Raw genomic sequence first — 14,169 nt, forward strand, 5'->3', positions numbered from 1 at the left:
AGAAAACAACCAATAATCTCCTTGGAGAGTCAGATATAAAAATAGGTAAGCAGCTAAGCACCAAATAAGTAATCTTACGCTCACTACCAAAAAAAGGCGAGACAGTGGATGCTCGTAAGGCTGGCTGGGGAGCTGTTCTTGGACCACATGATGCTTGGCCAAGACTTGAAGGAAAAGTAAGACTCAGAAAGCAGAGAGTTAAAAAGAGGTAAAACGGACAGAAAGTGTGAGTCAACACAAGACGGTAAGCACTACAGTGTGAGAGTATCAGTACTTAACTACTGACCTGTACACTTAAAATGGTTAAGAGCATACATTTTATGTTACATGTAGTCTATCACAGTTAAGCTTTTTTTCATCTAAAAACAAAACCAAAAAACTGGTACATCCTTACAAAAAAAAAAAAAAAAAAGACATAAATACTGCCATTTGTAGCCAAGTAATAGATGACTGGGCTTCCCTGGTTAGCTGAGCAGTAAAGAATGGTTTCCATCCCTGGGTTGGGAAGATCCCCTGGAGAAGGAAATGGCAACCCACTCCAGTATTCTTGCCTGGGAAATCCAATGGACAGAGGAGCCTGGCAGGCTCCAGTCCGTGGGGTCGCAAAAGAGCCAGATACAACTTAGCAACTAAACAACAGTTAAGACGACCAGTCTGATTCTGTAGCAAGTTCGTGTAGAGGGACAGTGGGAGAGTCAGTGAAGAAACAGACAGAAGCTAGGCTGTGGGAAACCTAGGCAAACAGGTACATCCGATTCTCTCAACCAAGGTTTCTAACTTTGTGGCCCAAGGATTGGCTTCAAGTTTTGGTCCACGAACACCCTGTAATAAATCTTGTTTTCTCCTCTTTAATAATTTTATCATTTTTGGCTGTGCTGGGTCTTTGTCACTGCGAGGGCTTTTCTCCAGTTGTAAAGCACAGGCTCCAGGGCTCACAGGGCTCTGTAGTCGCAGCTCTAGAGCACAGGCTCAATAGTTGTGGTGCATGGGCTTAGTCACTCCACAGCACGTGGGATCTTCCTGGATGAGGGATCGAACTTGAGTCTCCTGCACTGGCAGGAGCCACCAGGGAAGCCCCCTTGTAACAAATCTTGAATGTTTGTTTATAAGTGCATTTTGATCTGGGGAGGGGATACATGGGTTTTGGATTCTCAAAATGGCTTCTGACTTAGGAAAATTTGAAAACCATTCATGAAGGCAATTGGCAGTGTGGTCTGGGTGGGGACAGGATGGGGCCTGAGGCTACATAAGTTGAGCTCACTTCCCTTGAGACTTGCTCTTAACTAAACACCAGATAGTATTATGTAAACAGGTGCAGTACCTCTCTTTAGGACTTAACAGAGCTATTGTTAGGTTCTAAGAACAGCTCTCTGGGAAAGCTGGTGACCCCTCTTATAGAAACTAGCAGAGGATGAGCAGAGAAGAGAACCCAGTAAAAAAAAAAACAGGAGGTAAGGAGATTCAATACACTGAAATGCCATAAAAGCCAAAGGAAAAAAAGTCCTGGAGAAGATGAAGGGGTTACCAGCATCAAGTTTAAGAGGAGGATTAAGAAAGGAATGAGAAAAAAAAGATCGCTAAGTTCTATGACATTCCATTGCACTGTTTCTGTAGTGATACAGAAAAAAAGGTCAGAGGTTAAGGGTAAGATATCCAAATTAGAATACTTGGGAGAGCAGAGAGAGGTGCTGTAATTATGACATGATAATTATGTCAGAGCATGAGACATAAACCAGGACTGTCTTGGATGAATGGAAATACAGTTAGTTCCTTAGCTGAGGAGGAAGTACAACAGCCAGGAAGGCAGCAGATACCATCTGTTAACTCAAAGGACTTGGTCTTGAAAAGGAAAATAGGACATAAGTCAGAAGAACTAGTCAGGATAAGAAAGGGCTGTGTCAGCTACCTATGTGGGAGATGGGAGGACGTCGAAGGTTGAAAAGGAGAAGGAAGGAGTGGACAAGAACAACTTGTACCCTCTGTCTCGCTGAACATCACAACACACAAAGGGGCGGGCCCTCAGGACACTTGTGTGTGAGTGTTGACTGTGGGGACCATTCTCCAGGAAGCGGCAAAGATTAGAATAAGCCAGAGTGGAGAGGGGCCTTCTCCCTTTGAAACGACAAGGAAGGAGAAAGGGCTTTCCAGGTGGCCCTAGTGGCAAAAAAACCTGCCTGCCAATGCAGGTGATGTAAGAGACGTGTGTTCGATCCTTGGGTCGGGAAGATCTCCTGGAGGAGGAATGGCAACCCACTCTGGTATTCTTGCTTGGAGAATCTCATGGATAGAGGAACCTGGTGGGCTACAGTCCATGGGGTCACAAAAAAGTTGGACACAACTGAAGCGACTTAGTACGCACAGGAGAAAAGAAAACACCACGTGACCAGAAAAGGCAGGCCAGAGCACTCTATCAGAGATCGAGGCCTCAGAGAATGCTTTTCCAAACTAGCCTTCATGACAGCCTTTTCTTCAAGGGAAAACCATAAGAACGTGAGGTCGATTCTTATGGGTTCTTTAAAGCTAATCTGCACGTAGACTGCCAGTACCAGAACAACAGGCAATCCACCCGTAGTGCAAGATATAATTCATTCAATGCTAAGGCGTTATTTTATTTATAATTTCATTGCAGGTACAGCTTGGGGGCTACAGAAAGGTCAGAGGAATACTCGTCCAGCTAAGTTTAAACTGGGGCAAGAAAACAATGGTTGGTGTCAGGATACGAAGGTGTGACCACACTGATTACATGGCAGGGGAAAGGAAATTCTCTCAGCCAAAGGTCACCAAGAGGCTAAATAACCAAAATGGGCTTCATCCACAGATGCTTCTTAAACTACAACTAGGCCACTCATCCAAACTCAGCACAGTCCTGCACAAAGGAGGAGGGGAGGCTTTCTCAGAAGGCAGCAGACACAGGCCTGTGCAATCCGGCAGCCCGGCGGGGTCAGTGGCTGGTCAGCCGGGGACACTCAGGAGCAGGGACTCTCCAGGCGTGAGTCATAACGCGGAGGTCGGAGTATAAAGAAAATAACCAGACAGATATTTATTATAAAAGTCAGTTTATTTTCCTTTTCTGTGTTTCAAAAGTTTCCCTTTCTGTCAGTAATGAGCAGTTAACTGATTGGAAGTCTGCTTGATTAAATAACATTAACAAGTTCATAAACACACATTTGAGAGTACAAAGCAAGAGGCTGAAAATTTTCCCCTAACTCCATGTAAATTAGGCAGCCCTCAAAATTGCACGTTTCACCTGCTCACTTTCATAATTTAAAATATATATACAGGATGACCTTAAAATATTGATAATTAGTATAGAATTCACAGCCTTGAAGATGTATATTCTACAAACATCTAAAGAATAGATACCTAGATACATCTCAGGCCCTAGTAATCCACTGTGATTCAATGTCACGTACTTAATGCATAGAAGGCCAAATGGTCTTTCCTTTTTCTCTAATTCTAGTCTTCTGCTGAGGTAACACAAGGAACCCGGTTATGACAGAGACCGAGCCTCTGAAAATAGGGCTAAGCCGACTGGCTTCCTAGTGGATCCTAAAAAGTTCCCAGAGAACAAGCCTGGGGTTGAGTACTTCGGTTATAAATTACATCCTGGAATGTTCACAACTGAGGTACCTCATGGTCCTTGACAGGAAGCCAAAAGACTTCCAGGAGTTGAAGGTAATTCTGAACGAAGATGGAGGAGAACAGCTGACAATCACTGGAAGATATTTCTGCTTCCGGAGCTGATCGACTTCAGAGCAGACACAAAGTAACTGAGCCACTCAGCACGCAGTGTGACTTTTCCCACTTAAGAGTTTAACTAAGGGATTCTCTGTCCAAGACAGGCTTACACTGGGCCCCGCTGGAGCGCTGTACCAGGATGTGATGCTTCAGAGATGAGCTGCTCTCTGTAAACTCATGACCAAAGCAAAATGCGGCGATCCTTTCTATTCGTGGAGCGTGTCGTCGCTACAAACCAGGCACGACTGTCGCGTGGTCACTCAGCTTTCCAGGATGGAGGACAAGGGTCCAAGTTCAATAGAGCATTTACGGTTAAAGGGATGAACCTCCACAGGCCAACAGAGTTGCTGGCAGATTCACAGGCCATTCAGTACATTCATGGAACAGCAGCGATAAATAAAAATCATTAATTCCTGTAGTGTAGAAAAAACAACCCAGCCTTCACTCTGGTCAGCATCTCCGGGGGCTCACACTGCTGAAAGAGGCCTGACAATCTGAGGTTATACTGGAGTTCTTAAGACAAACCCAAAACAGGGTGAATTAAGAGAATAAGAGTCCTGATGTTCTTTTGTGGGTACCAGTCACTCATTCAACACTCGAGTTTGTCGTCTTTGCATAAGAGAGCATGTTTCCCTCACTATTAATGGTGAAATAAACAGAACTGTGCAACTTGTCTGTGAAGAGAAAAAGGGCATTAAATGTACAGTGATAATTTAATTCTGTTAGTGCTTCATCGTTTGAACATAATAATGAATTTGGACTACATTCTTTTTGACTTCCTACAAAGATAATTCTTAATCTTTATTGAAACAGAAAATGATTTTGAAAATTACAGTTACTATAATAAAAAATGTAACATTACAGTCTCTTCAAAAAAAGAACCAAATGAAATAATTTGCTATAAGTAGAGCAGAGAATTGATACTGGAGCTCAGATTTCAAACAGCGTTTCTTCGAACAGATTCCATTTTCCATGACAATTTCTGGTATGATTAGACCAGCAGGTACATCAGGAAGTAGCTCCCTCTGCTTAGGGCGGATATCAGAAGAGGAACACAGAGTTACAGGGCCCAGCCTTTAGGAGCCAGAAGCAATGAAGCTGACGGAAGCATCCTTTGTGATGGCAAAGAACGTAAGCCTTAAGGCCGCTCGCTCCAGGGGACTGCAGGTGCTGAGCTGTCTCCAGGGCCCCTTGGACAGGCTGGAGGACAATGTCTGGACTTGGGCAATGGAGGCTGCCTCCAATTAGGATGCTCTCAACTGAGGGAAAGGATACTAAATACACCCTCTGGTGCACGAAGCTGTCACCAGACTCTCCAGTGGACCAGTCTCGAGCACTGTGTCTCAATAACGTGGTGAGAACACATCACGTGCTTTTTCAACAGACAGCAATGTTTTAAAAGCACAAGGCCTTATTTTGTTTTGGCTGCTTCCCAGAAAATACAGAGTTCCAGCCAAGAATATCTAAGGTGCAACAGATATTTTCTCAAGAGACTCAAGGTTCATTTTAGAACTCAAACGCCACAGTGTTAATTATAGCAATGCTTCTTTTTTAACCCTACGTGGTTTGGCATACACATTTCCTTCAGAATTCCCAAATTATACTTAGTGACAAAGAGTACCCTGGAAGAGTACCCTGATTAACAGTTGGGGATGTAAGTCTCTCACCATTTTTTCTGGAATCATGAATGACAATACTCATTAGACTCAGGTCAAGGGCAAACCTAACAGCCCTTTCCTTCCTTGAAAAATGAATGTGTCTTTTAGAATAGTAAGATGCTACTTTTCACAAAAGAATCTTTAAAAGCAGTCAGCAATGTTGCTGGTTTAAGAAGTGATTTAACCTAACTGTAAGAAGAAATGAACTACTGACACCTGCGACAACATGGATGAATTGCAAAATAATTATGCTGACTGGAAGAAGCTGACAAAAATATGGAGTGTGTAATTCCATGTATATGAAACTCAAGAAAATGCAAAGTAGTCTACAGCAATAGAAAAGTGGACCAGCAGTTGCCTGGTGGAGAGAGGTGGGGCACAGGCATGACAGAGGGGCTGTGAGGAAACTTTTGGGAGTGACGGACACCTCCTGCCCTGATCCGGATACTGTTTTCACAGATGTGTATGGACATATGTTAAATCTTCCTGAATTTTATATCTCAAATACATGCCATTTATTTTAAGCCAATTATTCAACAACAAAAAAAAGACTACTTTGAGTGTTAAAACAACAAACAAACAAACAAAAAAGTGATTTAAGTAAATGTTTTGAACTCATTTAACTTGAAAACTACTAGCGAAAAGCTTCCCTGGTGGACTAGTGGTTAAGAATTCACCTGCCAGTACAGGGGACACAGGTTTGATCCCTGATGTGGGATTCCACATGATGCGGAGCAAAAAGGCTGGGCACCAGACCTACTGAGCGTGTGCTCTGCAACAAAAGAAGCCACTGCAACGAGATGCCCACACACCGCAACAAGGAGCTCCTGCCCACCTCAACTAGAGAGCCCACGCAGCAGAGAAGGCCCAGCACAGCCAGAGATAAGTAACAAATACGCAAATCTTAAGGAAAAAACTACTAGTTTATAAAAAAAAAGAGGGGGCACATACATACCATAAGAATGAAAAAGTAGAAAACCCACATCCATCCCAGGTTGTCCTGGATCAAAGACACCAAATACTAAAAGGGAAAAAAAGAAATCACAATATAATCCTTTATAAATTAATAAAATTAAGTGGCTAAAAAGTAGATGAAACGTGGCTCTTCTAGAAAATGAGAAGGGAGTCAGGGTGTGTGTAACGTTTTGCGGTTTGCAGAGCTCCTGCATATACGTGCTCCTAGTAAAGCTTTACTGACAGCCTTCGTTTGGTAAGCTGGCAGAATCCAAATAAAAAATAGAATGGAAGGCCTAAGTCCAAGAGGTCTATATTTTTTTCACTTTGCTATTAAGAGAGAATGATGAACAGCCTCAAGCCACTTCTGTTTAATCATCACTTCTTCCAGTGACAGGTACTATAACTGATGCTTTTAAAAATAGTTCATCTTTTAAGTATACCACTCATTTTTCAACTACACTATTTGCTCACAGGATTACTGCATGACTTTGACACTCTACAGCATATTCTTTTATTTTCAATTACTAAAAAGTATCCAGTAGCTTTTAACCCATTTTTTTTTAATTATGGTAAAATACATATAACATACAACTTGCCATTTTAGCAATCTTTCGTTGTACATACAACTCAGCAGCACCAAATACATTCATGACTTTGCACAACCATCACCATTACCTATTTTCAAACTTTTTCATCAGCCCAAACGGAAACTCTGCACCTATGAACTCTCTGCAAGAACTCTCCATGACCCGTCTCCTCAGCCCCTGACAAACTCTAATCTGCTTTCTATTCCTATGAATTTGCCCATTCTAGATATTTTGTGTTAAGCAGAATCACCCAATATCTGTCCTTTTGTGTGCAGCTGATTTCACTCGACACAGTGTTGCTACGGTTCATTCATGTTGTAACATACATCCACTCCTTTTTAAGGCCGAATAATATTCCACCGCATAGATATACCACATGCTTATCTATTCATCTATCCGTGGACATTTTAGTTGTTTCCACCTTGTGGCTATTATGAATAATGTTGCAATGAACAATGGCAAACAAATAACCGAAATTGTCTTCAAGTCTTTGGAGTACAGCATACCTGGAGCGGAACTGCTGGGTCATATGGTAATGCTTGCCTTTTGGAGGAACCATCATAGCATTTTCTACAACAGCTGTGTGGTTTTACATTCCTACCAGCACTGTATGGAATTTCTCCACCTCCTCACCAGTACTTACTACTTTGTTCTGCTGCTGCTGCTGCTGCTAAGTCGCTTCAGTTGTGTCTGACTCTGTGTGACCCCAGAGACGGCAGCCCACCAGGCTTCCCCGTCCCTGGGATTCTCCAGGCAAGAACACTGGAGTGGGTTGCCATTTCCTTCTCCAATGCATGAAAGTGAAAAGTGAAAGTGAAGTCGCTCAGTCATGTCCCATTCTAGCAACCCCATGGACTGCAGCCCACCAGGCTCCTCCGTCCACAGGATTTTCCAGGCAAAAGTACTGGAGTGGGGTGCCATTGCCTTCTCCGCTACTTTGTTCTACTTGGCTTTAATTACAGACATCCTGATTAGGTGTGAAGTGGTAGTTCATGTTTTTCCTTTGCATTTCCCTAAGAGAATAAGGATGCTGAGACTCTTTTCAGGGGTTCATTGACCATTGGTACACATCTGTCATAAGGAGTTGTCCCTATGTTTTCTTCTAAGGGTTTTATTAGTTTTAACTCTTAAAGTTAGGTATATGATCCATTTTGAGTTAATTCTTGTACGTAATGTAAGGTAAGGGTCCACATTCATTACTTTGCAATGTGTACATCCAGCTTTCCCAGCACCTTTTGGTGAAGAAACCACTCTTTCCCCAATGGTCTTGGTACCCTTCTCAAAACTCAGCTGACCACTGACACGATCATTTAACCCATGTTCTTTGATCACATTATTAGTAAAATTTTTAAGTGGGAGAAATTAAAGGAGAACAACTGAGTGATTTAGCCTGGACAGCCTCATGGAAAACAAAAAAGCAGAGCTGTAATCACCCATGAGAGGAAGCACAGTGGCCCTCCAAACTCTCTGAATGCTACTTTATCTTTTAAATAGCTTTACTGACATATAATTTACATAATACTAAGCTCATATCACTCAATGGATTTTAGTATACATACAGAGTTGTGCAACTACCACCATAATCTAATTTTAGACCATCTTCGTCACCCCAAGAGAAACCCATTAGGAATCACTCTCCAGACCCACCCAACTCAAAGCAACCACTAATCTAATTTCTTTCTCTATAGATTTGCCTATTCCGGGTATCTCATATGAATGAAATCACATAAATAGGTGGTCTTTGGTGACTGGCTCCTTTTACTTAGCATAATAGAGTTGAAGTTCATCCATACTGTAGCATCTATCAAACCTTCATTCCTCTTGAACTGCCAAATAATACTCCATTAGATGGCTGGATGGCATCACCAACTTGATGCACATGAGTTTGGGTGAACTCCGGGAGCTGGTGATGGACAGGGAGGCCTGGCGTGCTGAGATTCATGGGGTCACAAAGAGTCAGACACGACTGAGCGACTGATCTGATCTGATATGAATATATCATATTTTACTTATCCATTCATCGGTTGATGGATGTAAGGATGTTTCTACTTCTTAGCTATTATAAATAATCATTTGCTGTGAAACACATTTGTGTAAAAATGTTTATGTGGACGTTTGTTCTCATCTCTCTTGGGAAAACACTGCAATTTAACCTACTGAACCCCCATTGTGTGTCAAAATCATATCATGCATTGGGAACGCAAAAAAGAAGGACACAGCGCGGTTCTATCCTCAGGGAAGGCAGAGTCTGATACGGGGGATCAGTCAGCCAGTCAGTGTGAAACACCGCGGCAACTGCTCTACCACAGGCGCGTACCAACTGCTCTGGACACCAGCGTGAGAAAGCAGTGTTTTTCTTGGGAAGTCAGCGAAAGGCTGGGAGAACAAAGCTATTCAATGTGAATTTGGCGAGTGCTAGGGACCAAGTTTATAGAATTTTTGTTTTCATTTTGGCCACACTGTGCGGCATGTGGGATCTTAGTTCTCTGACCAGGTACTGAACCTGCGCCCCCTGCAGTGGAAGTGAGGAGTCTTAACCACCAGGCAGAGTCCTAAGTTTTTAATATTAAGTCATGAAGTTTGGGGTTTTATACCTCAAACAGTAAGAAATCATTCAAAACTCAACACACCAAAGGAATGAGTAAAGCGAACAATGATTTACTCCTGATTCTGCTTCTAAAACCGTGAAAGTCGGTCTAATGCTGACCCCAAGTTCCTAGTTAGGGATCTTAAGACTAGCGGGCATTCTAACTAGAAAGAAACTCCTTGAAATGCTAATTACAATCCATCCATCTGATTAATGAAGAAAACATTAGCTAAGAAGGAAAACCTAAAATACAGTCATTTCAAAAAAGACTGCCCAATACCCTTTATATGAAGACATCTGAACAGGTGGCCAATAGCATTTTGGCCTGTTCCTACTCCAGAGCATGGCAAGAAAACACAGTTCTCTTACCTTTGCTAAGTGTTCTTTTTCCCCTTTAGTTTCATAATCAAATAAGCTAACACCCTGATCCTATAAATCGCTCTTTCTACAACCATTCAACAAGTACCTGAACGTCTCAAGTGTGCCAGGCACCCTCCCTAGGACTGGGGCGACAGCAAAACACAACACAAACACTGCCCTCGTGACGCGCATCTCACAGCGGGAGAGACAGTAACAAATAAACACGCGCTACGTGACCAGAGAGAGGTATGCGTGCAGTCGGTGGACCTCCTGCAATGGGTTTCCCAGGTGGCTCAGTGGTAAAGAATCCACCTGCCAGTGCAAGAGATGCGGGTTCAATCCCTGGGTTGGGAAGATCCCCTGGAGAAGGAAATGGCAACCCGCTCCGGTATTTTTGCCTGAGAAATTCTATTGTCAGAGGAGCCTGGTGGGCTACAATCCATGGAGGTCACAAAAAGCCGGACACGGCTAACTGAACAACAACAATCTCCAGCAACGTCTGTTCTTGTATTAACTACTCACAATCAGATACCAGTGATCCACCCCCATTAAGCAAGCAAAGCATCAATCTTCAAGGCCATCTAATGACCTCAGTGTCAAAACTACAAGCCTTTTTCCTTCCATTCTCTGTCTCCTGACCTCTCTTCATTTATGATCTGAGTAACACCCCCACCCCTCAAATTCTGGCTTCTGTTTCTGTGACCACTGGGCATCCTCTGAGGTTTTGCACATATTTTCTTTCCCCATTAAACATCACATCACTGCCATAGTTTCACATATTTTATCCATGCAGTTGATTCTCAAATCTACATTTTACAAAATTAGCACTTAATGACTGAGAGTGGTATACCCCAGGAGCGACAAATACTCATGACTGTCCCAGAGAAACAATGCCTTTCTGAAGCTGAATGAAAGCAAGAAAGATCAATTTGAATGGTTCTGACAAGGACTTCCCTGATGGTCCAGTGGTTGAGACACCACGCTTCCAACGTAGGGGGTGCAGGTTCGACACCCATTTAGGGAACTAAGATCCCGCACGCTGTGCAGCACAGCCAAAGAAAGAGAGACAACAGTTCTGACTACCTACAGTAGGCCACTCTTAACCTGGAGGATCCAAACTTTATAGAGTGCACAGGACTCGCCAGGATGGCTTGCTGAAATACAGATCCCCAGGCCCTCACTCAGTGAGTCCACAGTAAGCTAAGTGTTCTGTACTTTAATGAGTTCCCAGATTGATTCTGATGTAAGACATTTATGAACTGTCTTTTGAAACACAGTTGTAGGAAGCAGAGGCAGCATCTCAGGGCAGCTGCAGCGTCCATGGCAATTTCTGGTGGGGGTCAGTGGCAAGAATGTGTGTATGTCTGCGTTTGGAGGGTGGGAGAGCTGGGGCCTGCGTGTCAAGTGCGCGGTAATGAGAAGCATGTGTCTCCTGGCCTCCCTGAAGTGCCAAGTTCAGGCTGGAAGAGGACGCGGTGGGCAGCAGGGACTGAAGGATCTGTCTGACCAAGTGTTCACTTCTTTCTAGACAGGAAGAATCTGAAGGTAAAAGTGGAGAGGACGAACTGATAAATGTCGAGGGGCCTTCCATGTTAGGTCACTAAGAACCCAAGGCTTTTAGTACAGTGCACTATAGCACAAGAGCGCCACCTACCGTGGCCCTGCAGGCGGGGGCAGGCCCTTCCACCGCTAAACACTCCCTGTCCAGCCCACCCCGCCCTCTCACCTGGCCCACCGCAGCTCCAATGCTCCCGGTTCCATCAACAATCCCAGTGACGGTCGCCAGAGCCTCACTGCTCCCCTGGATCAGCTCCTGACGACCCAGGTCCGCAGAAATAGCAGAGCTAATCATATTAGAAGGTCCACCAATAAAGAACCCTAAAGTCAGAAACAGAACAGGTTCTTATTAAGACACTACTCGTAACAACGCGCTAGGAACCTACTGAGAATTACATAAACTCTAATCCCAGTACTCTAACTGGTATGTTGGAGAGAAACAGAAAGGGGGCAAAGTTACCTGTAAAAATGGAAACTCCCCCGGATGTAACATCTTAGTTAGCATCCACTTTCCTTTAGAAAACAGACCTTTCTAATCCGGTGAAGTGTGCATTCCCTGACAACTGTCTGCACCAGTTTATCAAATTCTATTATGGCAGAGATGAGTCAGAGTATCTAACTACCCATATTCAACCAAACAGTGAGAAAGAGAGAGAGAGGAGAAAAAGCGATTTAAACGGTGCAAGGGGTTCCATCTGCCACTGTTCTCGGTGAGGCTGCCACAGGACTGAGCACGGTCAGGGCCAAGAGTCTCACAGAGCAGCAGCAGCTTCAACTATCCCATGAGCTCAAATTTAAGAACAGGAGTTTTTCTATAACAGGGTCCCGTGTGGCATTCAACTGATTCATCTGGGGTTCAAGGGAAGAAATACTGACCAATTCCAACATAGGAGGAAAAACCAGCTATACTGGACTTTTTGAAAGTTGGTGAACTGGTTTCCAACATGGCATTCTTCCTACACCACTTCCGGGAGTGATATGAGAGGGTGTGGGCCGCAATCAAAAATGGGAGGAAATCTCTAAGGGACTGCTTCTGCCACACCAGGACTGAGGCGGTCACGTGAGAGCAGAGAAGCAGGATCCGGGGGAGGCATCTTTCCTTTTACCACCTGAGTTTTCTATAATTAAGGCTTTAGAATAACTCAGCTTGAAGGAGCAATCAGTTTCCTTTTTCCCTTTTTATTTACAGAGGAACAAGACAGTGAAATGGAGCCTGTGCCGTACCTGTGACAGCCATCAGAAGCGCATTGATGGACTTGTCGTTTGGAGAACCTGCAAGGAAAGACACAGGCACGGGGTGATGACGTGAGGAGCGCAGTACACGTGTCTCCACCGAACAGTACACACAGGCCTGGGTTCCCATGACCTCACAGATCTCCCGGAGATAGCAAGCAGATACAGCTCCATCACCACCTCTCCCGACTCTTATGTGTAATGTCTGCCTCTGGCTGGTGCTCAAGCTACTGTGACTTCTAAAAGCTACAGGAAAACTCCTATCTCAGCAGCATCTTAAGGGACAGATACCAAACCTGCTAATTACCATCTTTCCTCTTTTGAAATCTTGTCCCTTTTATTGTTTTATTGGCTCGAATGCTGCACCGCTGGAGCCTACCCTTGGACAAAGCATATACACTCCCAAGCAAGCTTTTAAACAAACCAACAAAGCAAAAGAGATGCCAGTTTCCTCCCCAATGCAAATAAAACTACGTAATGATACTTTTACCGCTGTTCACAGGACAATACAAAGATCCCATTTATGCCCTGGGATCTTTGTGGCTGGTCTCAACCACCTCCCCAGGGCTGATCACTGACTCGAGGCAAGTAAATGCCTTAGTTCTAAGAGATGAGGCAAACAGTTTAACTTCAAGGAAATACTCACGACTGTATCCAACCAGGGACCCGATGGCCAGAAGCAGACTGAGAGCTAACACCGGCGCTCTCTTCTGTAACATGTCGGAGATGAAGCCTTGCAGGGTTCCACCTTTCAGCACAAAGAAGTGCAACCCAATCAACATCTCGAAATTAGCTTAGTTACCTGACTCTTGCTTACCACGTACCCTCCACCCGCTGGCAGGATCCTAACCCTGGTCTATCCAACAAGACAGCTGACTCTCCTAAAAAACCTCCTCCCTAATTTCCTTTTAGAAAGATAATCTGTCAACTCACACGATGGCAGACGGGGACAGACACCACCAGTCAGACACCAAAATCAGGAAAAAGCATCAGACTCACCCTCACTGTTCCTTGCTGTTTTCCCTTCCCCGATCAGCTATGAAGCCTTTTCTTGCTTCCCCCCCGCCCCCGCCCCCCGCCCCCGCTTTTTATTTGAAAGATAATTAATGAGACTGCATCACAGGTTACGAGTAGTAGTGAACATAAATATTCACTAAAATTAAATGCAGCAATTATGGTTTGGCAAAAACTAATAGGTCAAGATGTTTAAAATAAATTTATGTGGAGGACTTCCCTGGAGGTCCAGTGGCTAAGACTCAGCAATCCCAATGCAGGTGGCCCAAATTCAATCCCTGGTCAGAGAACCAGATCCCACATGCCGCAACTGAAGAGTTTGCATGTGGCAGCTAAAGAGCCAGAATACCACAATGAAGACGGAAGATTTCGAGTGCTGCGACTAAGATCCAGCGCAGCCAAATAAATAAATAAATAAGCAGTTTAGAAAAGAAGAAGAGGTGACGTGGATCCTTGAAGCAACACAGTCACATTCAGA

At 44.0% G+C, this 14,169-nt stretch overlaps 1 protein-coding gene across 14 annotated transcripts in view; it reads right to left on the reverse strand.

The window, feature by feature from the left end:
• Nucleotides 1–14,169, reverse strand: part of SLC37A3 (solute carrier family 37 member 3) — a 69,422-nt gene that overhangs the window by 9,233 nt on the left and 46,020 nt on the right. For 7 of the 14 annotated variants that reach the window (XR_009494119.1, XR_003034229.2, XR_009494118.1 and 4 more), the window contains exons 11-14: nt 13,324–13,425; nt 12,669–12,716; nt 11,614–11,765; nt 6,352–6,417 (exon numbers count right to left, since the gene is read on the reverse strand). Coding sequence is in view for 8 of the 14 variants with exons in the window: in XM_010804538.4 (XP_010802840.1) it covers nt 6,352–6,417; nt 11,614–11,765; nt 12,669–12,716; nt 13,324–13,425 (368 nt within the window). In the remaining 6 variants the exon portion in view is untranslated. 14 annotated transcript variants of the gene reach the window in all.

Source organism: Bos taurus, chromosome 4 (genome assembly GCF_002263795.3).
Source record: "Bos taurus isolate L1 Dominette 01449 registration number 42190680 breed Hereford chromosome 4, ARS-UCD2.0, whole genome shotgun sequence".
Lineage (NCBI taxonomy): Eukaryota > Metazoa > Chordata > Mammalia > Artiodactyla > Bovidae > Bos > Bos taurus.